The sequence below is a fragment of the Rhinatrema bivittatum genome, chromosome 3 (assembly GCF_901001135.1).
Source record: "Rhinatrema bivittatum chromosome 3, aRhiBiv1.1, whole genome shotgun sequence".
Taxonomy (NCBI): domain Eukaryota; kingdom Metazoa; phylum Chordata; class Amphibia; order Gymnophiona; family Rhinatrematidae; genus Rhinatrema; species Rhinatrema bivittatum.
Window position 1 is genome coordinate 61,569,849 of NC_042617.1, and position 27,376 is coordinate 61,597,224.

Here is a 27,376-nt window from a genome sequence, read left to right on the forward strand (position 1 = left end):
ATTCGAGCCTCTCCAATCCTGTGATCTTCGATATCTCACATGGAAAGTGATTTTCCTTTTGGCAATCACTTCGACTCGCAGAGTTAGTGAATTACAGGCTCTAGTTACCTATCCGCCTTACACTAAACTTCTGCAGGATCAGACAGTATTCCGCACTCACCCTAAATTCTTACCTAAGGTAGTTTCGGATTTTCATCTAAATCAATCCATCATACTACCTACCTTTTTTCCCAGGCCCCATTCCAACCCAGGAAAGCAGGCTCTGCATTCCCTTGACTGTAAACGGGCTCTAGCATTCTACCTAGACCATACAGCTGCCCACAGGAAAGGCACTCAATTGTTCATCTGTTTCTATCCTAACAAATTAGGGCAACCTGTGGGTAAGCAGACTCTCTACTCCTGTTTAGTGGACTGCATATCCTTTTGCTATCAGCAAGCGGGCATTCCATTTCAAGACCGTGTTAAAGCACACTCTGTGAGGGCCATGGCGACTTCAGTAGCACACCTACGATCGTTGCCGATTTCTGCCATTTGCAGGGCTGCCACCTGGAGTTCTCTCCACACCTTTGCAGCCCACTATTGCTTGGACAAAGCCGGAAGACAAGATTCCATCTTCGGCCAGTCTATCCTTCGTAACCTGTTTACAACGTGACGTACCAACACCCTTCCGCCTGCCCGTTAGGATTCAGGATGCCCTCGACCAAATTTTATCCTAGTCCTAGTGCCTTGCGCACCTGGATACATTTGGTGCATCCTCAGCTCAGTACTCACCCATATGTGAGGACTACCATCCTGCTTGTCCTGTAACAGGTGTTCTCACAGGACAGCAGGATGTTAGTCCTCACGAAACCCGTCCCCGCCCCGTGGTGTTCTGTTTGTTACGTTTTCTTATTTTATTTTTCGGCACTGCCTGTAGCTTTTAAACAAGACTGAAAGGGGACCCCTGCTGGCTGCAGGTTTAGTGCCATGCTGGGCATGCCCAGTAGGTGCCAGTCATAGTTCTAGAAACTTTGACAAAAGTGTTCTGTGATTGGGCTCCATCCTATGATGTCACCCATATGTGCTATATCAGTAAGCATCACTTAATAGGTTTTATATTTTATGAATGTGTCTGGTGTGCATATAATTATTTCTTTGTTCTATATCTGGCACATAACTGTAGGTAAAAAAGAAAGAGAACTTGAAAAAGTGTCCACTCTCCCAAAAAGCTTGGGGAGCCCCTGCCCTAAGAAAAGCAAAACTACAAGTCTGTGCAGGCTGTGGGTAAAACCAGGCCTAGATCAGCCTGGCCTGAAAATATGGTGCCAGTTGGCAACTCTACAAGGTCATTCATCAAAATGTGTTATGATGTTAACGCACGTGATAAGGCGTTAACGCTAAAACGAATGTGATAATTGTTACCCTACAATGGAAATGCAAATTTTTAGAAGGGGTCGGATTAATTAAAATACGGGGCAATATTGCGCCATGAAAATTGCATTTTGGCCATTTCTGGGCTAGGAGAGGGGAGAGGAGTGGAGTAGAGAGAGAGAGCGCCTCTAGGGGGGCCATCACAGTATTCAACTATTTATATCTCTATAGGAGGGCCAGCTAATAGCTTGAGGAGAGATGATGGTGGTGGTTTAGGGTTTAGGGGCCAGTTTTAGATGCGGAGTGAGACATATGAACAGCTCAGTATACAGTGGTGAAGATTAGACAACATTTGGAGTGAGGAAATTCTCGCAAAGATGAGATTTCTTGATAGAAATCTTCACCTCGGTGTATTGTGCTATTCATACGTCTTGCTTCACATCTAAAACTGGCCCCTAAACCCACACCTCACCTCGAGCTATTAGCTGGCCCTCCTATAGAGGTATAAATAGTTGACTACTATGAAGGCCTTATAAATAGTGTCTCTCTCTCTGTGAAAGAAGTATCGTGGGGTGTAAAAGCTTTACCTAAAATTACCATAAACACGCCCATTTTTCTTACCACGGGCATTATCCATGCATTGTTATAGCATTTTCATGAATATAGGGGCTAGTTAGAAGTCTTTCCCCTTCGTTTCAGTTTTGGAAATCTCAGCATTATCATTGCCAGACTACTGATGTTAAAGGCTTGCTACTATTTTCTGTCTGAGGAAAATGCTCAGTATGTACTAGACCAGGGCTTCCCAAACCTGTCCTGGGGACCCCACAGCCAGTCGGGTTTTCAGGATATCCTCAATGAAGATGCTTGAGATAAATTTGCATATACTGAGTCTCCATGGTATGCAAATGTATCTCATGCATATTCATTGTGGATATCCTGAAAACCCGACTGGCTGTACACGTTTGGGAAGCCCTGTACTAGACTGCATAGATACTGCAATCTTCCTAAGCATCCTTGTGTCCAAAAGTGTCAGATGACAAAATGCATAAGCGGTTTTTAAAAAGTAAAAACTGTGCTACAATGACATAGCATGTTATTTCATACTGCTACTACTGAATCCTAGTATTTTGAAACTACAATACTTAAAGCAGTGTTAGTGGAGAAGGATTACAGCTTACTTGGGTATTCAGTTGTAACATTACACATGAAAAATGTTTGGATCTTGCTAGGATTTTTCAATATAATAATTTATTAAATGATTGGAATAGACTTTTCCAAGTAAAGCAGAATACATCAGAGACCTACCACAGTGTCAAATTGTTTAAAAAAAAAATTTAAAAAAAGACATGTTTAATGATGCATTCTGAGACCAGTACTGTTGAAAAACCCAAGGTATTTAGAGGCCATGCTCCTGATTTCTATAGCATAAAATGAATGCTTTGTCTTACTCTCCTAGTCATTAATTTGGATAATAAATGTTTATTTAAAATAATTATTTGGGGCAGATGTGGCAAAATTGACCCTATGTAATATATCTTCTTCCCTTTTGATCTCCACACTTGAGGTCTCTACCGTGCCGAAGAGTGAGGCGGTAGCCAGGAGTGCTACAGAGTTTGCTAGTTTGTTGGGCTGAGCCAAGTGAGCTGCATCCAGTTAGGCACTTTATCACCCCTATAAATAGAATATACATGTTGCTGGCAAATACAAGATTACTCAAAAAACAAGAAAAATTCAACATGTGCTTTATTTGCTGCCTCCTGAGAAGATAACACAAGGTGATTTGTCTCCTTGTGCTGTCAACCCAGGCATACTGGCCAACACTCTTGTAGTTACTCTATCTAAGCCCCTATCCCACCACTGCTTTTCCACCCATCCACCCATAGACACAAATGCACATACACAAACCTTGGCTATTGCCTTGTTTACCCTCTTCTTTCAAAGGAATTTCAGCAGTTGCCAAATGTCTGTCAGTGTTCATTACGCAGCTGCTCATTTTTTTTTCCAATTTCAAATGTAACCAGCCAGCTTTAAGAATTTCCTTAAAATATTAAAAAAATATATATATGCATACAGATATATTTTGAGAAACAGTCCATTTCTATAACGGGAATCATGGAGTTATTTAACCATTCAATAAATCTGATCTCTATCTGACTGCATTCATGAACCAATTTATAAATGAATATTCTAGTTCAGGAGTATTAATTTTGACTTGTTGCAGCAGCTTTGTCATATGTCAGCCTTGCACTACATGACACTGACAAGCTGCAGGGGTTAATGAGACCCTGTAGGCAGCACATGAATGGTTCTGGGCAGTTGCAGATAATTTTCATGAGACCAATCATTGTACAGAACAGGGAAACTTTTATTAGGCACAATATAAAATAAGAATACCCTGGCCTGACTCAGGCTGTTACGCTTGGTGATGATTACTGAATTTTTTACAGCAACTTAATTGATTTTATGAAAATAAGGCATCAAAACTTGTTCTGTTCACCAAAGCACAGCAGCTCTGAATTTATTTGCCAGTACCACAGAAAGTTTTGATTATGTATGGAAATCTTCACAGAGATATTAATCTGAATAGAGCCATCGCTGGAATATATTACTCAACCTTTTACATCTTGATTCTACCCCATTAAGCCCTTGATGCAGTCCAAAGTTAAGGCAAAACTCAGCCTGAGTTGGGCAAGGGTATTTATATTTTATATTGAGCCAAATAAAAGTTTCTATGTTCTGTGCAACAATTGGTCTCACTTTACTTTTGTTGCATCTTGCAAGACGAGACCATCTTCTGCTTCTTTTTTTTTTTTTTTTGGACTGACCACTCCGCGAGATAATTTTCATATACAGCAATCAGTTCTCCATAACCTGCAAACTGTCTGCAGAAGTGTCCAAATTTATAGAGGGATATTCCATCCTTTAGAGAGATATCCCATGTTTTACCACCGAAAGCACCTAAAATGAATCATAATAGCCAAAGACGTATGCAGACCAGTGTACTGACAGGCCGAAAACAAGAAACTTTGGCTAGATAACAGCTGTAAACCAGAACTGAAGGATATTTATCAAGATCTGCCTGTTTGTAAGAGCCTGTGTAAATAAAACTAAGGCAGAGGGACAATGCAGCCACTTAAGCTCATAAGCAGGAATCACAGACCGGCCAAGACAACTCCAAAGATCAGAAGGACCCCCACCCCTCCACCCTTGGATGAAGGGAGGAGGCACTCTGAAACAGAGCCAGTGCTGACTCTGATTTACAGCTTGGCAGACATGGCAGCAGTGGCGTAGCCACGGGTGGGCCTGGGTGGGCAGCTGCCCACCCAACTTAGACCCAGGCCCACCCAACTAGCACCGGAACTGCAAGGCTGTCGCGGGATCCCATTCCTGCGACAGCGAACAAGAGAACCCACGCCTCGTGCGCCATCACTGCACACATGGGGAAGCGCTGCTGCGGCCGTATGGCCGACCGATCTTCCTGTTTGTGGGGGGAGGGAGCGCCGCGCACAACTTCCGCTTCCTCCCCCTCCCCCCCCAGCAGGAAGATCGGCGGGCAGTACGGCCCGACGCCCGAAGATAGCAGGAGGCCAGTGGCAGCAGGAGAGGCCAGCTGATCTTCCTGCTTTGGGGGGAGGAAGCAGAAGCTGTGCACATGCTTGAATGTGTATGTGTGGATGAGAATGGGAGTCTGTGTGTGTGTGGGTGAGAATGGAAGCTTGAATATGTGGGTGAATGGGAGCTTGAATGTGTGTGTGTGGGTGAGAATGGGAGCCTGGATTTGTGTGTGGGTGTGTATGTGTGGGTGAGAATGGGAGTCTGGTTTTGTGTATGGGTGAGAATGGGAGCTTGAATGTGTGTATATATGGGTGAGAATGGGAGTCTGGGTTTGTGTGGGTGGGTGAGAATGGAACTTGAATATGTGGGTAAGAATGGGTGCTTGAATGTGTGTATGTCTGGGTGAGAATGGGAGCTTGAATATGTGTATGTGTGGGTGAGAATGGGAGTCGGGGTTAATGTGTGTGGGTGAGAATGGGAGTCTGGGTTAATGTGTGTGGGTGAGAATGGGTGCCTGGCTGTGCGTCTGTGTGTGCATAAGAATATAAGCCTGGGGAAGGGTGAGAAAGTGACAGCTTGTATGTGTGTCTGCAGAGAATGTGAGCTTGTATGTGTGGGGGGGAGAGCATATGAGTGTGAGAGTGTGAGGGGGGAGTCTGTGAGAGAAAGCGTGTGTGTATGTGTGTGTGTGGAAGGGAAGAAGACAGTAATAGAAGAAAGATACTGAAAAGGAATTAGGAAATGAGCGACAAGGGAAAAAATGGGAAAAAGATCAGGACCAACTGATTAGAAAATTACAAAGATCAGACAACAAAGGTAAAAAAAAAAAAATTATTTTGAGATGTTAGCAATTTAAATATAAGCAACACAACTGCTTTCTCAAAATTTATGGACAGGTAGTAGCCATGTATAAAATCGTAATAATAAGAAGGCTAAAGTACCAAAAATCACCGTGAATTATGTTTGTATCATTAAGTAGACCTCATACTTAGGCATAGATGTCAATGCTATTCTGCATAACGTTTTACACCAGTAGTATAATCATGGGTCAGAAAAGAATTTTATATGCTTAGTGAGTCCAAAGTGAAAAGAATTCAAAGTTGATGTAGCATGACATTTCCCATTGTATTCATTGTTGCAGAATTTCTTAACGCATCATAGTAATGACAACATTCAATTTCGTAAGATAATGTAGCTACTTAGCTTTTTTTGCATGTGAAGAAATGCCTGAGAGTTAAAGATGTTACAAGGCTCGAGGTGTACTAGCCCGACACGGACCGTGTTTCGGCGTCTGCCTTCATCAAGGAGCCGAATGTATGTGAGATGATTTTCGTGGCATTTTCACCAACATGGAAGTAATGCGTTTCCTCACATTCCTACATTATCTTAAGAAATTGAATGTTGTCATTACTATGATGTGTTAAGAAATTCTGCAACAATGAATACAATGGGAAATGTCATGCTACATCAACTTTGAATTCTTTTCACTTTGGACTCACTAAGCATATAAAATTCTTTTCTGACCCATGATTATACTACTGGTGTAAAACGTTATGCTGAATAGCATTCACATCTACGCCTATGTATGAGGTCTACTTAATGATACAAAAAAAACGTAATTCACTGTGATTTGTTTTGTTGATAATCTGTTGTAATTTAGCCTTATTATTACGAGCAATTTAAATATGTCATCTTTGGGAATGTGTATTTCTTATATTTTTGTATTTTGCTCTTTTTTAAGTATTCCACTGTTCAGAAATCTTAGTTTCTCAGGCTTTCTATTTTGGTTTTATCTGCATGTTTCTGTTTCTAATTTATAGTCTCTTATTTCTATATTAGGTAAGTGTCGGTCTCAGTTTTGCCTGTGTGTGACAGAAATGCAGTGTTTCTGCTAGTGTGTAGTTTCTCTGTAGTAGTAGTCCAGCTTGTTCTGTTATTCCCGTAGGTGATGTATTCATGTTCTAGGGCCTGGTGTAGCATTTGCATTTCTGCTTTTTCATAAGGTTGCTGTTATTTTTCGGGTGTACATTTGTGCGCGCTGGGTAGTGCACACAAATGTACCCCGCGCGCCCTCCTTTAAAAATCTGGCCCATTGTCTTTTTCCTGAACTTAGGAACATGAAGTGAAGTGGGAGGGGAAATGGAAATGTCCTGCAGCAGTCAGGACTCTGCACTCCTAAACTTACTTATATCCCCCCCACCACCTGTCATCCCTTTTCCCCTTCATGACACCCTCCCCAAATAAAAGCATATGGTTTCATTCATATGTGTAACAGCTTTCAAGGGGAGGAAAGTAACGTATGTTGCATCTTCTAGAATTTTATGTGATACACATTGAACATTATGGATATTGTGTAATATAAGATTTAATAAATAAAATTAATTTAAAAAATACATTTTATTTTTTCAAATTTAAGGTATTGTCAAATACTGGTCTTCCATATTTGCACCCTCCCCAGTTCTTTTACCATGGTTACTGAGCCATACAATTTAAATCTGTTTAATCTTTAGAAAATAAGGTTTAAGTTGTGTAGAGGAGTAGCATAGTGGTTAGAGCAGAGGGCTGAGAACCAGGGAGGCCAGGATTCAAATTCTCCTGATGCTCTATGTGATCTTGTTTATTGCCTGTGTTACAATTTAGGTTCTCATTTACAAAGCCACGTTAGGCCGTTTAGCACACGAAGGGATAATGCAAGGTATCTCATTATTCTGCTGCGGTTACTGCACGTGTTGTAATCAGATGATTAGCGGCTGCCAGGTCCAGAGCCTAGGGGGCTTTCTGAGCCCCCACTACAGCATCAGGACTCAAATTATAAGTTCTGGGGGGAAGGGTCCAGAGGGTGGGCGAGAGTGGAGGTTGAGGGTCCTGACCTCCGGGGACCAGAATTTGTACTTGATGGGAAGAGATTGGGGTGAGGCCTGTCCGGTATCTTAAAAATGTTGTTTTACTTTTTTTTTGTGCTTTCTACGGCTGCCTCCAGAGGCTGCGGGACAGGGGGGGTGGGGTCTGTGGAGACCCCCAAGAGTTTTTCTTAACTTTCAAGAGGGGGGTTACTTGGAGCTGAGCGACCCCCTTTAAGCCATGGTGTTCCCACAGTCCCAGGGCCCCCATTGTATATTTTTTGGGGACCCTTTACCACTATGGTATTTTACCGCCAGGAAAAATACCAAGGGATTCATAAAGTGGCTTAGTAAATGAGCCCCTTAGATTGTAAATCCTTTGGGAAACAGGGAAATACGTACAGTACCTTAACATGTCACCTTGATCTACCAATGAAAAGGCATGAGCTACACCTAAACAAAAAAAAATTTGTGTGGGCGGGAAGAAAATGCATAGTAACTTATTCCTGCCATGTGCTAAAACAAGAAAAATACTGTGGCACTTCTGTTGATGTTGGTGGCTTATAATCAGCACCACTGTAATGTTTGCATTCTTATTATTGCTGCATTATTTAACCTAGCTGTTAGAGAATGAAATAGGGATGTTGCTTTCTGAACTGCAGAATTTAGTATTGTGACTACTCTTCAGTTTTGGGTTGTTTTTTTTAAAGGGCCTGCCTGTTGACATTGACCCTATAAGTTGTTAAGCAATGAAATTAAAGGCTGGCAATTTTACCCATGACCTTCTATATGCAGAGGCAGTGACTTTGCAGTTTGGCAGCTGCTATAGGCAACTGGTAGAGTAGATAGCAGAGATTAGCTAAATATCTCACACGGCTATGTACTTAATCCCTGTTATTTATCCAGCAGTCTGTGTGTTACAGATTCTGGCTATATGTTGATTATGCATATGTGATCTAAGCATGCTATGGAACTTTTTTGCTGATCCAATCTCATGTGTCTTTTGTTTACGGTTTACTCATGGTTTACTGTTTTGAATAAGGAATCATAGAGAGCTGCAGTGTACTAGGTCTTTGACATAATAGAAGTTTGAATTGCTAATTACTATCACTATTCAAATTTTAGAAGAATGGTGGTGTAAATAGTAAAATGCAATACCTTGTCTTAGCAGAGTTGACTGTATAAAAGGCCTGTCAAACTCGATTTTTTTTCTTTCAGTTCATTACATTTACAAATCTGTAAGCGCTAACCAAACATATTCCATGGGACTGTACAGCAAAATAAAGAATTAAAGAAAAAACTTTTAAAAACATAAATCACACATAATCCAAAAAGGAGATTCGTAAAAATAAGAGGGGGCAAGAATATTGTCAAATCTTGCAAAAAGAAACAAAAAAAAATCCTATTGCGAAATGACAATGAAACTACAAGTCTAACAAGCTGTCAAAGACAAGGGGGGAACCAACCTAAACCAACCAGATTTCACTTAGGGAGTATAGCTCAAGAGGTAATGACTTGCTTCTTAAGAAATTCTGAAAGTTGACTACGTTTCCAGAATATATAATTAGTATTTTGAGATATAGTACTACATTTAGCAAATTACCTGAAGACAAAAGGTAGCTGAGAGAATTTAATATGCCAAATATTGACTGGAGTATCCCCACCATGAAACCTGGACTGCTTTCAAGGGGCAATGCTATGATAATTTGATAATAGAACCCAAACTGATTCTGGACCTACAATTGAGGAAATATTTCTATATGACAGGTGACCACCTGAGCTCCAATAATCAGCAGATAGTAGTGTAATGTAAGAGCAAAAGCAGAAATGGGTCCCAAAAAAGTCAGAGTCCTGGGCTTACCTACGGCTCGAAACATGTCCCTCCAAATTCCGAGCTAACCTCAAGACCTGGCTATTCAAACAAGCGTACCCCCAATAACCTCAGCTCTGCCTCCCTTCTCTTTACCTGCCAGCTCTTTGATGTACTCTGTACATTTCTCTGTTACAGCTTGTTGCTAGAGACTGCTCTGTGATTGTAGTTGTAATTCCATTTACAATTATTCCTTCTTGTGATTGTGATTCCAGTTATAGTCACAGTTGAGCGTCTGTTTGCCTTATTATTATTATTTAGTTGATTGATGATGTTTAATTCTCATACCTTTCCTTCGCTAAGCTTACTGTTCCTATATATCCTTTATAGCCCCCTTCCTGTTCAATGTAATTTCCTCCTTGTTACAATGTAAACCGATATGATGTCGCCACGAATATCGGTATAGAAAAGTTTATAAATAAATATCAAAATGGAGAATGCTAGGGAGAGGCACTGATCAAGATGGGAGATCTAAGTAAAGTAGAACAGGCCAATTTATAAGGAGCCATTGTAAGGGCAGCAAATTGTTATATAAGGAAGTACATAAATGTCAGAGAAAGAAAGACCAATAGGGTTTTCAAAAGAAGTGGCTGAAAAGGTAAAGGCAAAAGATCAATATTCACAAGGTACAAGGGAACTCAGAAAGATAAAGACAAGGCAAGGTTGAGGGAAGCAGGAAATGTACTCAGGACAGCAAAGGCACAAACAAAGGAAACACCCAGAATTACACATGGAGGCAAATATTTTATAAATTATGATGTATACGTTTTGAAAATACTTGCACGTATACTTCAAATCACCAGTTCTCCTAGTCCTCCTGCAGTTCATCTAGACCTTCTAGCATTTCATCCTGAACCCCCACCAGTTCACCCAGACTTCCCACCCAAATATTGCAGAGAATAGACAAGTCCTTGCATGAGTCAACCAACAGGTATAAAAGTGTATGAATAAGTTTGTAAATAGATATGAATATATCTCTTCCAAAATAGAAACCACCATGCAGACTTCTGAACACCTCTAGATCACCCCTTTTTTTCCCCTGGTAAAATGTATGTGCAAATCTGAAAATAGGTGCGTGCTCTTGACATTTATAAAATAGCATTTATGCTATTTTTATGTGCAGAACCCCTTTGAAAATTCATCTCTAAAGCAGTAAAGCAAAGTTACTAGATTTTTATAAGTATTTTTAAGATAAGTGAAAGAATCATATGTTAAGGGCGAAACAAAAAAAGCAGAAATACTGAATATAATTTTGCTCAGTGTATATTGAAGAAAGGATTGGAAAAGGACCACAGATAGATTTCAGGAGTATATTTAGTAGAGAAGAAGAAATCTGTTTGTTTACAGATGAGAGGGTTTACATAGTACTACCAAAACAAAGTGGCCAAGGCAATGGGACCAGATAGAATATATCCTAGGTTGATAAGAGAGGTCAGAGAAGATCTGGCAGCTCCACTGGTGGGTCTATTCAATTGCTTTTTTGTACTGGAGTCAGGAGTAATAGAGATCAGTAAATGTTGTCACTCTTCATAAATCATAAGTAGTGAAGAGTCTGGTAACTATAGGCCAATTAATCTGTTCTCTATGAGAAGTAAATAAATAGTACCTGCTAAAGCAGGGGTCGGGAACCTATGGCTCACGAGCCAGATGTGGCTCTTTTGATGGCTACATCTGGCTCGCAGACAAATCATTAATAAAAAAGTAAAAATCTAACAAAAACCCCCACCCTCCTGATGCCCCCCAAGACCTCCAAAATTAATTTACTACAACTCCCCACCCTCCTGACCCCCCCCCCCCCAAGACCTGCCAAAAGTCCCTGGTGGTCCAGCGGGGGTCCAGGAGCGGTCGGGAGCGATCTCCTGGACTTGGGCTGTCGGCTGCCAGTAGTCAAAATGGCGCCGACGGCCCTTTGCCCTCACTATGTCACTGGGGTTGACCAATGGCAGCGGTAGCCCCTGTAACATAGTGAGGGCAAAGGGCCGTCTGCGCCATTTTGACTACTTGCAGCCGACAGCCCAAGTCCAGGAGATCGCTCCCGGACCCCCGCTGGACCACCAGGGACTTTTGGCAGGTCTTGGGGGGGGGGGGTCAGGAGAGTAGGGGGTTGTAGTAAATTAATTTGGTAGGTCTTGTGGGGGTCAGGAGGGTGGGGGGTTGTAGTTAGTATGGCTCTCATGGAATTACATTTTAAAATATGTGGCGTTCATGGCTCTCTCAGCCAAAAAGGTTCCCGACCCCTGTGCTAAAAGAAAGGAAAAGATAGTGGAACATCTGGTTTCATGGTCCAAGGCAGCAGGAATAGCCTGGGAGGAGGAATAGCCTAGTGGTTAGAGCAGTGGACTATGAACCAGGAGACCAGGGTTCGAGTCCTGCTGTCGCTCCTTGTGACCTTGGGCAAGTCACTTTACCCTCCATTGCCTCAGGTACAAAAACTTAGATTGTAAGCCCTCTAGGGATAGAGAAATACCTACAGTACCTGAATGTAAACCGGTGTGATCTCTCAATTGAGATCAAATGTTGGTATATAAAAATAATAAACAAACAAATAAATAAATGTCTTGATTCTGGTGTGCACCCAGCTTTTAAAATTCATCTCTTGGGTACAAAAAGCCAAGAGTTCACCCCATAATAGGAAGTATGGTACTGAAATGTACCAAATAGGAAAGAGATCATACAATGTGATAAGGATAGTAACACGTGTCAGTGGAATGCTAGAGAAAGTTATTACTAGTAGAAAAAAAGAAGATGAAACAGATCGTTGTTGAGACTTTATCTGGAGTATTGTGTCCAGTTCCTGAAGCCATAGTGGTAGTCCGTGGAAGCGCTACCATAATGTGCAGTATCCCTATAATTCCTATAAAATGAGATTTTAAGGCCCTATATTTGTATACCCTAGAAGAAAGAGGGAGGATTATCATAGAGATAGATAAAATCCCTCAGAGGTATAAATATTGAACAAGAAGCAAGGTTTCTTTAATGGAAAAGAAGTTCTAGAACAAGGGGGTCATAATATGAAGTTCCAAGAAGACAGAGTGAGGAAAAATATCATAAAATATTTCTTCAAGGAAATGGTGATAGAATAGCTGCTCAGGGACAATGGTGATGGCGAGAAACCATATTAGAAATCAAACTATGGCATAACCACAGAGTTGCAACGAAGTAGAATGTAAGCTTGGGCTCTGTGCCTTTGCTGCAGGAAGGGAAATGGGCAGACATTACATTAATATCCTGCCCTTCCAGTCTAGCAAGACTGCTCCAAAGTGGCGTACAATTTTAAAATTGCCAACTAAAATACATAAATAATAAAAATGTTATTGTACAAAATCAGTATATAGCACACACTAATAAATACAATATAATAATCATCCTAACAAGTATCCCTTCATCTCAAACTTCCCCAACCAGCCTCTCTCTATATCTGCTGCCATATTCTGTGTTTCTATAAATGATTAATGGCATCATTATTGTATTCTTTAGGGACATTCCAGCTACATAACACATCTTGATTGGTCCCCAGATAACCAGCACATAATGTCAAATTCAGGAGACTATGAAATATTATATTGTAAGTATGAAATTTAAATGTCTACAGAAAACAAAATTGTACATTATGTTTGTCTTGAATTTATGAAATTAGGATAATTTGTAAAATGCTAGTTGAATGAAGAAAGCAGTTGAACATTTGTAACCTGATACACTGATGTTAGAACAATGTATTCACCCACTAGCAATTCCAAATGTAGTGTACTTTGCAGGACTGTAACGAGGCCATAAGTCAATTTAACAGTTGAAAATTAACATAAGTAGGATCAGACTGTGAAACTCCTCAAATTTGTTTTTGAGAGTTTTCAAGACAGATCCTACTTGTTGCTACTTACTTTACTTCCTATTTTAAACATTATGTAACCTTATTGAAAATAGCATCTGTTATTGCCAAAATGGTAAATTATATATCAAAGTACTGAACAGAAATGGATCTTGGATGCATTTTGTATAGAAATTCAAGCCGCATACTCTTTAGTGCTTTATAATAAAACACTTAAACATCTTAGTCTAAAAGTAAAATGAATGCAAATTGTTTTGCCAGTTTATTAAAATAAGCCAGAAAATGTATATCCTTCTAATGACTATTTACCATTTTAAGGGCACATTCCAAGTGGCTGTAAATTAATTAGGAATCGTTCCGATTGTAAAGATATAGCTTGGGCAACATATACGTGTGTGCTAGGATTTCAAGTTTTTGGTAAGTAACATTTAACTTATATTATACAGTAATGTCATTTTTAAAAATTGTAATTTTTTTTTAAATGTATATAAAAGCAGTTGGTTGTAGGCTATCATAACAAATAAGAATTTGAGAGAGGTCCTGTTAAGAGACGCTTTTACCTTTTATGTAAATATATTTTTGTAATTGATAGGAAACAGTTCCATGTAGGAAAATATCCTTAGGGGATTCTGCATGGCAGGGACTTTTTGAATGTTTACTGTACATTATAAATACTGATGGCGTTCTCCATTTTGTACAGGCAGAACCAATAGCTAGCACAGGTCTTAATTTATAGACAAAAGGAAAGTGGAACCGTGGAGCAGGAGTGGGAAGGAGCGGTACGAAGCGGGGTCAGGGCCAGATGAGAACTTTGCAAGGAACCAGGGCTGGTGTAAACTCTTCCCCAAACATCTGCGCACATTCTTACTCACAAATATATGGGAACACACTCTTCACACTCTGTCTCAACCTTATCCCATTGATCCTCCATTCTCAGACCCCACCAATGCTCAGCCCCCAGCTGTCCTTTACCAAGCTGAGGTAGAACGATCCTGAAGCTCTGCTTTTTAAGCCTGAAAAGACATGGGGGAACTCTGTTCCAGGATGCTCTCCCACAAATTAAGCCCTGAGTAAGCTAGGGAACTTCCCGACCCCCTAGCCTAACCTTCCTACTCCTTCCCCTAACCTTCCCGCCCCCTAGCCCTATCCTAACTCCCCCCCCCCCCCAAAAAAAAACAAACCCTTGTCCTACCTTTTGCGCCTGCCGACACGCAATCCCCCGGCACAGCAGCAAATGGCCGCTGTGCCGGGGGCCTCTAGCCCCGCCCCCCCCACCTCCCGGGACCGCCCTGCCTCCACCCCTTTTCTTCAGCCCCGGCAATTACATGCATCCCGGGGATTTACACATGTGTGACCGGGCCTTTGAAAATTGGCCCGGCGCGCATAAGGCCGGTCACGCAAGTAAACCTTTTAAAATCCGGGCCTTAGTCTGCTCCAGTATGGCAGTTTTTTTTTTCTTATGTTTATTTTATTCAACACTGTGCAGAAAAATATGTACACATATCTCGGACATATGGTAAGATACACAAAAAGGGACTGCATTAGCACACATTTGAAACTTATATTTCAATGATGCGACTTCCACATTTACTGAAGTAGGCAGTAGTAAAAGGCCTGATAAAGATGATTAAACTTTTAAGTGAATAGGACATACATAGGTAAGTTTACCACGTATCAGGTAGGCATTTTTACAAGAGGCAGTTTCTGCGGGTAGAGTACCATTTTATCCTTGGAAATGCTTTTGAAAATTACCCTCTCTTATGTACTGTAAAGGCAGCACAATATGATTTTTGGAACATGACTGAGGGTGACTAGTACACAAATATAGCAACTTATATAGAGAAATGTTACCCTAACTATTCTTTGTAATACATATATATAGAGAGAGATCAGTATGAGTCCTAAAACATCAGAGAGCTGCTATTAGGAAATGCTGATTAGATAGTTATCAGTAAGCTTCCTAAAATTTGTAGTCAAAACTTTGTAGATATGAAGTAAATTAGATGAATATCATGGCAATAGAAACGTGCAGAGAATGGCAACTGAAATTTTGGGAAAGTAATCCTAGTTATAGATGTTTGTTTCATTTCAGTCAGAACAATTATATTAAACCATCTTAATCTCTTATAGTAATTGGGAGTTAGAGCATTCTTAAAGCTATTTATTAGTGCCCCCTACTGGTGAAAAATTTATTAAAACCATTTTCACAGTTCCTTGTACCTTTTGTGTTTCAGTAGTTAGTTTGTGTGCATGCTGTGTTGATATTCAGGCAGCATCTTATCCCCTCCTAGTATTGAGGCTTGGAATTGCATTGTGTCTTGCCTTACACCAAGAACAATAAAGAATCGAGGAATTTGAAAACAAGCAACATTTCTCAGTGCAAAAACAATGAGACGCTCGTAAAAGGAGAAAAATAAATTGAAGGGCTGGCCAAAATGTTTATTTAAATATTTATTTTGTTTATTTCAAAAGATGTGTTATCTGCACACATCACAGGATATGTTTGTGGTAGAGTACAAAGACATGAAAACATATACAGCTTAAGGCAATACTACAATAAAACAAAGAAACAAAGTGGGCTATAAGCTGCCTATAGCTTTCAAGTGGTGGGCTTTGATGGAGGATCTATCTACATTCCTATATTACTCCCCAGACTGAGAAGGTTTGCATAAATAAAAAAGTTTTCTAAAGGTTTAAGTGTGCATTGGGTGGAGGAAGAACCTAGAGAGGTTAGAGCAATAGGCTGCAAACTACGGAGGCCAAGGTTCACATCTCGCTGCCGCTCCTTCTGATTTTGGGCAAGTCACGTCACCCACCATTGCTTCAGGGACAAACCTATGAGTATGTTTTCAAAGGGGGTTACGCATGTGTTTGCGTGCATGCTGTTTATGAACATTGAAAGTACACATACAATAGCAGTTTTGCGCTCACATTTACTGGCAGAAAAAATGGGCAGTCTAGGAGCATTCTGGGGCGGGATCAAGAGGTGCTCGCCGAAGTTGCTATTTTATAAGAAATAGCTTATAAATTATCTAACTTATTCTCACAATTTTACGCCTGCTGACTTAGCGCAATGGAAATTGGACTTGTCTGTTTTCTGCAGTTTATGGGTGGGAGGTCTTGGTGAACTGGTGAGAAATCAGGATAAAGTGCTAGAGGACTTGGTGAACTGGAGACAGACTGGGTGAACTGGTAGTAGTAAGGGCAACATGGTGATTTCAAGTATGCACACAAAAAATATACCATTTTCAAATGGTATATGTGCGTACGTTATGAAGTACCTAATTTTACATGTAGATGTTCTATTTTTTTGTGCACTTAAAAATATACATGTATATGTTTATAAAATAGGTAGGGAAAGTAAGCACTTTTTTGCAGTAATGTGATTAGGTTTGAAAGTTAGATTCTCAAATTGTCAGCCCTCTGGGGACAGGGAAATACCCACAGTACCTGAATGCAATCCACTTTGAAATACTTGAAAGGTAGAATATAAATCAGACACTAAATAAATAAACCCCCAACATGAAATGGAGCGCAAATACAGTGTTCTTATATCCCATTGTGAAATGTTTTATAAAATAAGAGCCTAATTTTGTACACGTTCTGTTTTCCCAACATGTGTCTGGCAGATGTGATTGAGTTGTATTTTATGGTCCATAGTTTTCCTTCTTTTTCATTAGGGATTCATGCCAGATTTAACAGACTCTGAATCTTTAATCACAGAAATCATCACATTGGAAAACATTCATTCTGCATTATCTGTTCTTCCCATTTCCCAAGCTGCTGGGTTTTTTTTCCTGTCAACTGTCGGGATATTAAAAAAAAAACAAACTGGTTCAAAATAAGAATACAGAATATCACTAAACACAATTGTTATTGTGTGTAGGCAACCTCTGATGCCAATTTAAATTTGTGTGCTATCGTTTTTAGTGCAGACATGAAAATAAATAGCCTTACATTCGCACTAGCAATTATTTTGTAGAGCTTTATTCCTTGAGACAAAGAAATTTAGTAGGAAATCTCCACTGATATGTGTGTAAATAGCTCTGTAACCAGATCCTCTCTAGACGCAGCACCATCATTACCTTTCCATAACATGAATGGACTCTGTGCCTATTTGTACAGAGAGTCTGTAATGGGAAGGCTTGAGGAGATGTGAGGTAGATATTTACTGTAGATGACCTGACAGTGTCAACATTGCAGAATTGTATCTCAGCTAGACCATCACAAAAAGTAGACTTTATAGGGGTATTTAAAAGACTGGCTGCATAAATGAAAAGCCTGTATGTTTTTTTTTATCTCCCCCCCCCCCCCACCCCACCACTCCGGACTTTGCACTGATTTTCAAAGTGAAAGTATGAGCAAACTTTAATTTTGAAAATTACTTCAGGAGCGATACCCACATACATTTTAATCTGGTACTGTAGCATTTCTCAGCTGTTATGCTGCGACACATTAGCGTGCTGTGGCTGAAGGGCAGATGTGCGTGGCAGCAGTCTTCATATTTTTTCTTTCTGTCCTGGCATGGAGGATGTCCTCCTGCCAGCAACATTTAATATGCTGCTGCTCCTGATTCCCCCTCTCTCTTGGCTTTCCTCCACAGTATAAACTGTATTGGCCCCATAGTCTTGCCAGATTTGCTGGCCCCCATGCAGTTCAGATTGCAGAGGGAAGCAGCAGCACCAGATAAGTGCTGTTTAGAATTTGGATGGTTCCAGGACAGGGAGGAGGAAGGAAGGGCCAGCTGAATTTACCACGGGGTGTGGGGGGAGAGAGAGGATGGCGATGTTGCCAGAGGAGAAGGGGACAGGGAAGGGACGGTAATGCTGCCAGGGAGGTGGGAAGAGGAATGAAGGGAGCAGGAAATTGATGATGATGCTAGGGAATGGAGGGAGAGAAAGGGGATGTTGTTGATGCAAGGAGGGAGCGGAGGGCAAGGGAAGGAAAGAAGGTGATGTGGATAAGGAATCAAAGGTGATTATGATGCTGGGGGTTGGGGGAGAGAAGGAAGGTAGTTGCCAATGGGGTAGGGGTAGAAGGAAGAGAAGAAAAAGTGATGATGGTAAAGGTGGTGGTCTGCCAGGTGTCCCACAAAAAAGGCTGAGAACCATTGTAATGAGTGCGAGTACTTTTTTGCAGCAAAAACTATGCACATACTTTAGGAATATCAAAACTACATACAGGGTTAAAAAAAAAAAAAAACTAACACCCCCAGGAGTGCCTTTTACTGTAATTACAATTATATATATATATATAGTGGATCTACAAACCTACTTTTACTTGCATATTGAGAGCAATTTTCTAAAAAAAACTTACTTTCTCATATAAAGCAGTTTTACCCATGGAAATGACTTTTTAAAATTACTCACACCATTATTGTATTTCCTTTTTGTACTGCAGCTTTTCTCATATGCAAACATAAGTCTCCTAACCAGGTTACTTTTATAAAAATTCAAAATAAAAAATATCTAAAACACGCTAAACATGCCTACATCTTTATGTCATATTAAAGCAGGTTGATGTTATCTAATATAATTGTTTCAAATGGCAGTTGCTTAAGGTATCCATCCAGTGCTTGTCATCACTTAGAAATATGAATAAAGGAACTGACTTTAAAAAATATATATATTAAAAACAATATATATTAAAAAAGAAAAAAAACCCTGCTTAGATGCTAAAATATAAGCCTGTAAGGATCATGAATATCACACATCAAATTCAGACTTCTCCACTTATGCATTTCTGAAATCTGACCTGCTATGGAGCTGTCTGTTATAGTCTCCACCAAAGGTTTCTGTTCTATATATCAGTTAACTGTGGTCACATCTGTTTTGGATGTTTTTTTTTTAATAGACTAAACTATACCACCACCCACTAACTGCTAACTGTTCCAAAACTACAATATATAACAAGAAGAGTAGAATCAATTTTTACAATGACTGTCAATTCTATAAACAATAATTGCAGCATCTATTATGGTAATTACAAGTCTTCTTAAATCTAACTTCTTGAATCAGTTAAAATCTATAGTAGGCCCCCATCTTAAACCAAGTCTACTCCACCTGCTGTACTTTAACCAGTTTTGATTTAGGGAGGACTTGTAATAAAAGTGAGAGTGAAAGTGATTCTAAGAAAATAGGACTTTGAAGGTGGGTTTCTACTTATATATGAAGAATGCTGTATGTTCATTGTTCACTTATCTCTGTAACATTTGTTAGATGTAGGTTTGGATGTAGGAATATGTGTACTGCACATTGGATGTTGAAGATATATATGGTTTTAATATATTTTGTATGTTTGTAAATTTTAAATTGTTTTTTCAGAGCTTTCTTGTAAAGCCTGTGCGAATGAGGTATAAATTCCCTAATAGATGCTGTGATTATTGTTTATAGAATTGACAAAATCATTGTAAAAAATGATTCTACTCTTCTTGATATATAATGTGATATTGTATGTTTGTTTTTAAACCAGATGACAAGATCTTAATTTTTCAAAAGGTTCATCATCAATCGGAATGAACACTTTAACTGCTGCTGAATGAACCTCTGTCTTGTCAGTGCTGTTTCTCATCATTTGATCGTCAAATGCAATAGCAATATTGCTCCCTAAATTAATGATCCTTCCAGGTTCCCCAGTCAGCCAACAATTGCAAGTGACTTTCTCTCTCTCTCTCCTGAAATTAGCTAATGAAAGACAGGAATTTTTTTTTAATGCTTAATTTACTATCTCTGTGATTTTTTTAGTATTGGCTTTCTCTCCTGTTGCATTTTTTTTTTTTTAATGGTGAAAAGATTTTGCTTGGATGCTACAGGTACTTTTTTTTTCTGTGTCTTAGGTGTATGGCCTGAAGGATCTGATGGAACTGATATCAATGCTCTAGTGCGATCACACAACAGAAGAGTGATAGCAGTTGCTGATGATTTCTGCAAGGTTCATCTGTTTCAGTACCCCTGCTCCAAACCAAAGGTAAATCCAGTATGGAGTACAGTATTTATTTTTCTATTTTTTTTTCATGCTTTGTTGTTGTTTTTAGCCTTAACGGAAGGATGGGAAAGTTGTAGTGTTCCAGGATAGTAACATGTAAAGAATTAGCATTATGTGCACTTACTGCATTTCATAAGCAACCTCTGGCCATGTTATTTTTGCCACTTTTGCTAACCCAGTTGGCCTGAGATCTGCTGCTGGTCTGACAAAATGAGATGAAACTGCAATAGCTCCAGTTGGAACGTTATAGCAGTGTGTGAAAGACATGGGAGGAGAGAGGGGTTCCATGTATATAATTGCAAGTATCCACACGTGTAGAAGACTAAATGGAAACTATGAGCCAGATATTCAAAATTGACTTAGCCAGTTGAGTCCGGCTTATCTGGGAAAGTGGCACCGCTGAATATCCAGCTACAGTTAGCAGCCACCATGAAGGCCGGATAAGTCACTTATCCGGAACTATTCCCTCTAAGCTGCGCGTGTGCAAGGCCGCACACAACCGTTTTTGCTGCTGCACGCAACCTTTAGCCCCCTGTGCAAGCATCGGATCGGGCCAGGGATAAATCAAACCCCTGCCTGCCTGCCTGATGCAATAAGTAGCATCACATTTCCTTCTGGGTAGCAGGAGTCGCGTTTATCCTGATGTCATCTCCTGCCGTTGTGGGGTCAGTCTCGCAGCTCTTATCGCGAGATCAGCCAAGCCGGCAGCAGGAGATGACAATCGGATAAATGTGACTCCTACTGCCGCCCGCCCCACCCCACAACTCGGCAGGCCACTGCAGAGCCTGTCCCACAGCGGCTGATGAGAGAGTAGAGAGTGGCCATCAGCGGGCCTCATCCCACTAGTAGAAAAAAAAACATTGATGTGGAGCCACCCACTGGTGGCTGAAAAAAGGAAGAGGACATGATGGCTGCCAGCGGACCCCATCCCACTGGCGGCTGAAGACCAGGCCCAGGCCCTGTGTGTATATGTATGGCTGGGTGAGAGCTTAGGTGGTAAGATGGTGACTGCTTGGGTCTGAGAGCCAGGCTGTGTGTGTCTCGGTGGGTGGGTGAGGTGTAGATGCTTTGGGTGTGTGTGAGAGAGAGAGGCTGTTTTATGTGGGGGGGGATAGGAACCTGTGTGTATAGGGTGGGTGGGTGAAAAGCTGTGGGGAGGGGAGGCTTGGGAGTGTGTGGGTGCCTTCCTCTTGTATGGGGTCGAGCGTAAGAGCCTTCGAGTGTGTGGCTGGGTGAGAGCCTGTGTGTGGGGTTGTGTGTGTGTAACTGCCAGTTTATGCATTTAGATGGAGGGAGGAAGGGAAGAAGACAGGTAGAAAAAGGAAAAATAGAAAGGTAACTTGGGGAAAAAAGTCTGGGACCAACTGATTAGAAAAATATCAGACGAGTAAAAAAAAAATATTTTGAATTTTTGTGATTGGCACATGTTATCTTTGAAAATGTATTTTGTTCTTCCTTCAATATGCTACTAGTCAGAGTCCGGTTTATCTGGCTTTTCATTTTAATTTTGTCTGCATGTTTGTTTCTAATTTGTAATCCCTTATTCTGTACTAGGTAAGGGTCTATCTGTGTTCTGCATTTGTAACTGAACACAGTATACGCAGTATTTCAGCTGGTATGTAGTTTTTCTAAAGGGATTTGTTCTGTTAACCCTAATAAGTGGTGTATTAGTGTTCTAGGGTATGAATATTTGCATTTCTGCCATGTCATAGATATAAGGCTGCTGCTGTTTGAGTCCTAAGGGGCTTGTGTTACTTCTCAAAGTGTTTGGCTATGGGTGTGTGTGTTTGGCTGTATGGGTGTGTGTGTGTGTATGTGTGAGAGGAGGAGAACTGAGTGAGTATGCATATGCTTGAGAGTCTGGGGAGGGAGTGAATGAGTGTGTGTCTTTGAGAATGAGCATGTATGCATGTGAAAGAGTATGAAAGTGAATAGGGATGTTAATGTGTGTATGTGAGAAAATTTGTGTGCAGACTGCTCCAATGTTCTTTCTAAGGATTGGGTTGCCATGAGCATCAAATTGATAGGCTTTTTGCATCAAAGTAAGTAGTGCTCACAAGGTAAAGAAACTAAACATTTTTTGCACACAGCAACCCAGTCCTTAGAGGAAACATTGTTATCCAGGTAAGTATTTAGCCAGATAGCTCAGGGGTGGGGAATGGGTAGGTTGGGGAGGAGTTGTTAGCCAAATAAGTTATCCACTGACTCCAATATTCAGAGTTAGCTGGATAACTTATCTTGCTAACTCTGGTCGACCTATTCACCTGTTCTAAAATTAGCCGGATAAACTTATCCGGCTAACTTTAGGATATCCACATATATTTAGTGGAGTGGCTGTGCTACTGAATATACAGCACTAGTTAGCCGGATAAGTTTATCTGGCTAACTATAAAGCTACATAGCAACTGAATATGGACACCTATGTATATAATTCCACCTATGTTGAAGTATGTAATCACATCATAAGAGTATCAACAACCAAATTTGTAATTTTGATATGTGGAAGTATTATATATAATGATTTCTAATTGTGATACCATATATTGTCACTTATGCTACATCACTTGGACTGAAATCTGATACCAGTTTAGATAGCATAAGTGACAGAAGGTTCTGGACCAGCCTTATGACTTGAGCATGTACAAAAGATCCATATTCAGGTCTCCTGTGCATTGAGGAAGACTAATAATTGTGTGTCATGAGGTGATTTACTAGGATGAAGTGTAGATAATGTTAAAAGGATAGATGAAAATCCTTAGGAAACTATGACCCTCAAGCAACGAGCACTGCATTCATGGTTCCTGGAACAATGTTCTAATAATTCATTAAAATATGGCATGGAGGTATAACCTAGTGGTTGGAGCAGTAAACTACAAATCAGGGAAGCTGGACTTCAAAATCCTGCTGCCGCTCCTTGTGATCTTGAGCAAGTCACTTCACCCTCCATTGCCTCAGTTACAAACTTAAAGATGAATTTGCAAAGTGTTGCACGCATTAAATATAGCACATATGCACATAAATAGCTTATACTCGTGTACTCTGTGTTTTACAAAAGTAGAAAATGTATACATATGTTCACTTTTGTGTGTAAATATATGCACGTAAAAAAGGAGTAGTCTAGAGGCATTCCAGGGTATTTACACATGTAAGTTGCTATTCTCACAGGACAAGCAGGATGGTAGTCCCCACATATGGGTGACATCACAGGATGGAGCCCAGTCACTGATGAAAAAATCAGACCAATCTCCTCCTGGGATTGCCCTTCCAGGTTCTGAATCCTCAAATCATTCTCACCACCGATGCTTCCAACCTCGGGTGGGGAGCTTACGTAGCCGATCTGCAGACACAAGGCTCTTGGTCTCCAGAGGAAACCAAACACCAAATGAGCTTCGAGCAATAAGATGTGCTCTCAGGAACTTTCAGGATCGCCTGTCAAATCAGGTCATCCTAATTCAGATGGGCAACCAGGTGGCCATGTGGTAAACATCAACAAGCAGGGAAGCACAGGCTCCTTCCTTCTGTGTCAGGAAGCTGTGCAGATTTGGACGGAAGCTCTCTCCCATTCAATGTACCTTAAGGCCACCTACTTGCCGGGAGTGGACAATGTGTTGGCAGACAAGCTGAGTTGCGTCTCTCAACCCCTCGGTAGCAAACTCCATCTTCCAACAATGGGGATATCCTCAGATAGACCTCTTTGCGTCCCCTCAGAACCACAAAGTGGACAACTACTGCTCCCTCATTCGCAGTAAACACTCTCAACCCAGAGACGCATTCTCCCTCTCATGGGCAACCGGTCTGCTTTATGCATTCCCTCCACTTCCTCTTCTCTCGAAGACTCTCGTGAAGTTATGTCAGGACAAGGGAACCATGATCCTGATAGCACCTCACTGGCCTGGTTTCCAGTACTTCAGGATCTCTCCATCCGCAGGCACATTCCCTTGAGAAAGGACCCGCTCCTGATCACTCAAAATGACTGGTGCCTATGCCATCCCAATCTTCAAGCCTTGTCCCTGACGGCATGGATGTTGAAAGGTTAATCCTTCAACCACTTAACCTTTCAGATCCAGTTTCCCGTGTCTTGATTGCTTCGCGAAAGCCTTCCACGAGAAAATCTTACTCTTACAAATGGAAAAGGTTCACATGATGGTGCTCTTCTCAGTCCCTTGACCCCTTTTCCTGTCCAATCCCGAAGTTTCTGGACTATCCGTGGCATTTCTCAGAATTAGGCCTAAAGTCCTCTTCCATCAGAATGCATGTCAGTGCGGTAGCCGCCTTCCATAAAGGTATCGGGGATCTTCCTTTATCAATACAACCCCTTGTAACACGCTTTTTAAAAGGCTTGCTCCACATCAAGCCTCCATTACGTCCTTTGGCCCCTTCTTGGGACCTTAATCTAGTTCTGGGTCGGCTCATGAAACCACCATTCGAGCTTCTTCGCTCTTGTGAACTCTGATATCTCACATGGAAAGTGATTTTCCTTTTGGCAATCACTTCAGCGCGCAAAGTTAGTGAATTGCAGGCCCTAGTCACCTATCCGCCTTACACTAAACTTCTGCAGGACCGGGTGGTACTCCGCACTCACCATAAATTCTTACCTAAGGTAGTCTCGGATTTTCATCTAAACCAATCCATCATACTACCTACCTTTTTTCCCAGGCCCCATGCCAATCCAGGAGAACAGGCTCTGCATACCCTTGACTGTAAACGGGCTCTAGCGTTTTACCTAGACCGTACAGCGGCCCACAGGGAAAGCACTCACTTGTTTGTTTCTTTCCACCCTAACAAGTTAGGGAAGCCTGTGGGTAAGCAGACTCTCTCCTCCTGGTTGTCATATCCTTTTGCTGTCAGCAAGCGGGCATTCCAGTTCAAGACCGTGTTAAAGCACACTCTGTGAGGGCCATGGCAACTTCAGTAGCACACCTACGAACGGTGCCGCTTCCTGACATTTGCAGGGCTGCAACCTGGAGTTCTCTCCACACTTTTGCAGCCCACTATTGCTTAGACAAAGCTGGAAGACCAGATTCCATCTTCACCCAGTCTGTCCTTCATAACTTGTTTACAACATGACGTACCAACACCCTTCCGCCTGCCCGGTGGGGTTCAGGATGTCCTCTCCCAAATTCCACCCCAGTCCTTGTGCCTGTTGCACGCCTTTGGGTACATTTGGTACATGTTCGGACATCTTCAGCTCGGTACTCACCCATATGTGAGGTCTACCATCCTGCTTGTCCTGTGAGAAAGCAAAAGTTGCTTACCTGTAACAGGTGTTCCCACAGGACAGCAGGATGTTAGTCCTCACAAACCCCCCCCCCCCCCCCCGCGGCGTTGGTTTCATAACATTTTGTTGTTTTATTTTTCGGCACTGCCTGTAGCTTTTAAATAAGACTGAAGGGGGACCCCTGCTGGCTGCAGAGTTAGTGCCATGCTGGGCATGCCCAGTAGGGGCCAGTCAGTTCTGGAAACTTTGACTGATGTTTTCTGTGATTGGGCTCCATCCTGATGATGTCACCCATATGTGAGGACTAACATCCTGCTGTCATGTGAGAACACCTGTTACAGGTAAGCAACATTTGCTATACGCACACAACCCTTTGAAAATCCGCCCCTATTGTGCATCATATAAAGGAATCCAAGGCATTTAAAAAGGCACTAAAAACTACTTTATTTAAGAGGCTGTTGAATTAGCTGGCTGAAGTATGCCCTTATTTCTGACCATTGGAGTGACGATCTTTGGCACTGTACAGTTTTGATGCTTTACGTTTAGTCCATTGATGAGTGTTTAACTGATGTTTGTATGACGTCTTGTTTTTACTCTTATTTGTTTAATATATCATTGTTTTATGCATATTATATTGTACCCTGCCTCAAGCTTCGGAGGTGCAGGGACCAATTATTTTAAATTAAATAAATACATAGATAACCTGAATTCACTGCACTTTGAAATGCCTGAAAGAATATAAATCAAATAAATATTATTGCTTATTGTTGAAATTCGTCAGTTTTGTTTCAGGGCAAAAATTATTCCTTTTCCACTGTGGCATTCTTTCATTGAAAATACTGTGAAAGTGTCAGTGATAAATCTGGAACAATTTTTATTGGATTTATATTTCACTTTTCAGGTACTTCAAAGTGGATTACATTCAGTTACTATAGGAATTTCCCTATCCCCAGAGCGCTTACAATCTGAGAGAGATTTACTATACAGCAATATTTTTCCTCAGCAGGGGAGAAATATGTGGGAGGGATGGTTTCATGATAGTTCGCCCCTCCCTGGGAAAATATCAAGGCTCTAGCGCTGCATTTTATTTTACCGTGGAAAAACTGCGATAAAAATAACGTGGCAGTCTGATAAAATACATAATGGTGGCCCTCTTTGCATGGGGTTACCATCGTTTTAAAGGGCCATGCAACCCGAAAGCCTCCCTTCCTCCGCAAAGAGCTCGAGTAACATGAGGAACTCCAAGACAGATCAAGATTTCATAGCAATTTTATTAAATTTGTGGCTACCACGACCAGATGCGCTATAGCACGTAGCTGGAAGGATCCCAGTGTCCCAACACTAACAATGGTACAAGCATTGGTCCTACGGACACATACTCTGGGTAAGATCACAGCATATCGCAATAAGTCGACCCATAACTTTCACAAGGTCTGGGGCCAATATGAACGCTGGCTACGGATTTCTGTCGCACAGTAAAGGCGGGGGATTGTGGACTACTGGGTTGGAGCGCCTCGCTACCTATGTACCAACTCTGGAATATTAGACTCAAAGGGGACTCCCTATCGTTTGAAGCTGTGGCACTACCACGGGCCTTGTCATTCACCAGGTCTCTTTCTTCTTTGATGATCGACAGCATGATTGTTTCTTGATTACCATGTGTCCTAATGTTCTCTATCTGCTACCTCTAAGGGGAGGGGAGGGAGGGGGGTTTCTAGGGGGTATATTTGGAT

The 27,376-nt window shown here is 41.2% G+C and overlaps 1 protein-coding gene across 5 annotated transcripts in view; it reads left to right on the plus strand.

Moving 5' to 3' along the window:
• EML4 (EMAP like 4) overlaps positions 1-27,376 on the plus strand; it is a 422,649-nt gene that overhangs the window by 389,231 nt on the left and 6,042 nt on the right. For all 5 annotated transcript variants that reach the window (XM_029593309.1, XM_029593308.1, XM_029593311.1 and 2 more), the window contains 3 exons: positions 13,093-13,180; positions 13,760-13,858; positions 20,277-20,407. In XM_029593309.1, the coding sequence (XP_029449169.1) occupies positions 13,093-13,180; positions 13,760-13,858; positions 20,277-20,407 (318 nt within the window). The remainder of the gene's footprint in view (positions 1-13,092; positions 13,181-13,759; positions 13,859-20,276; positions 20,408-27,376) is intronic.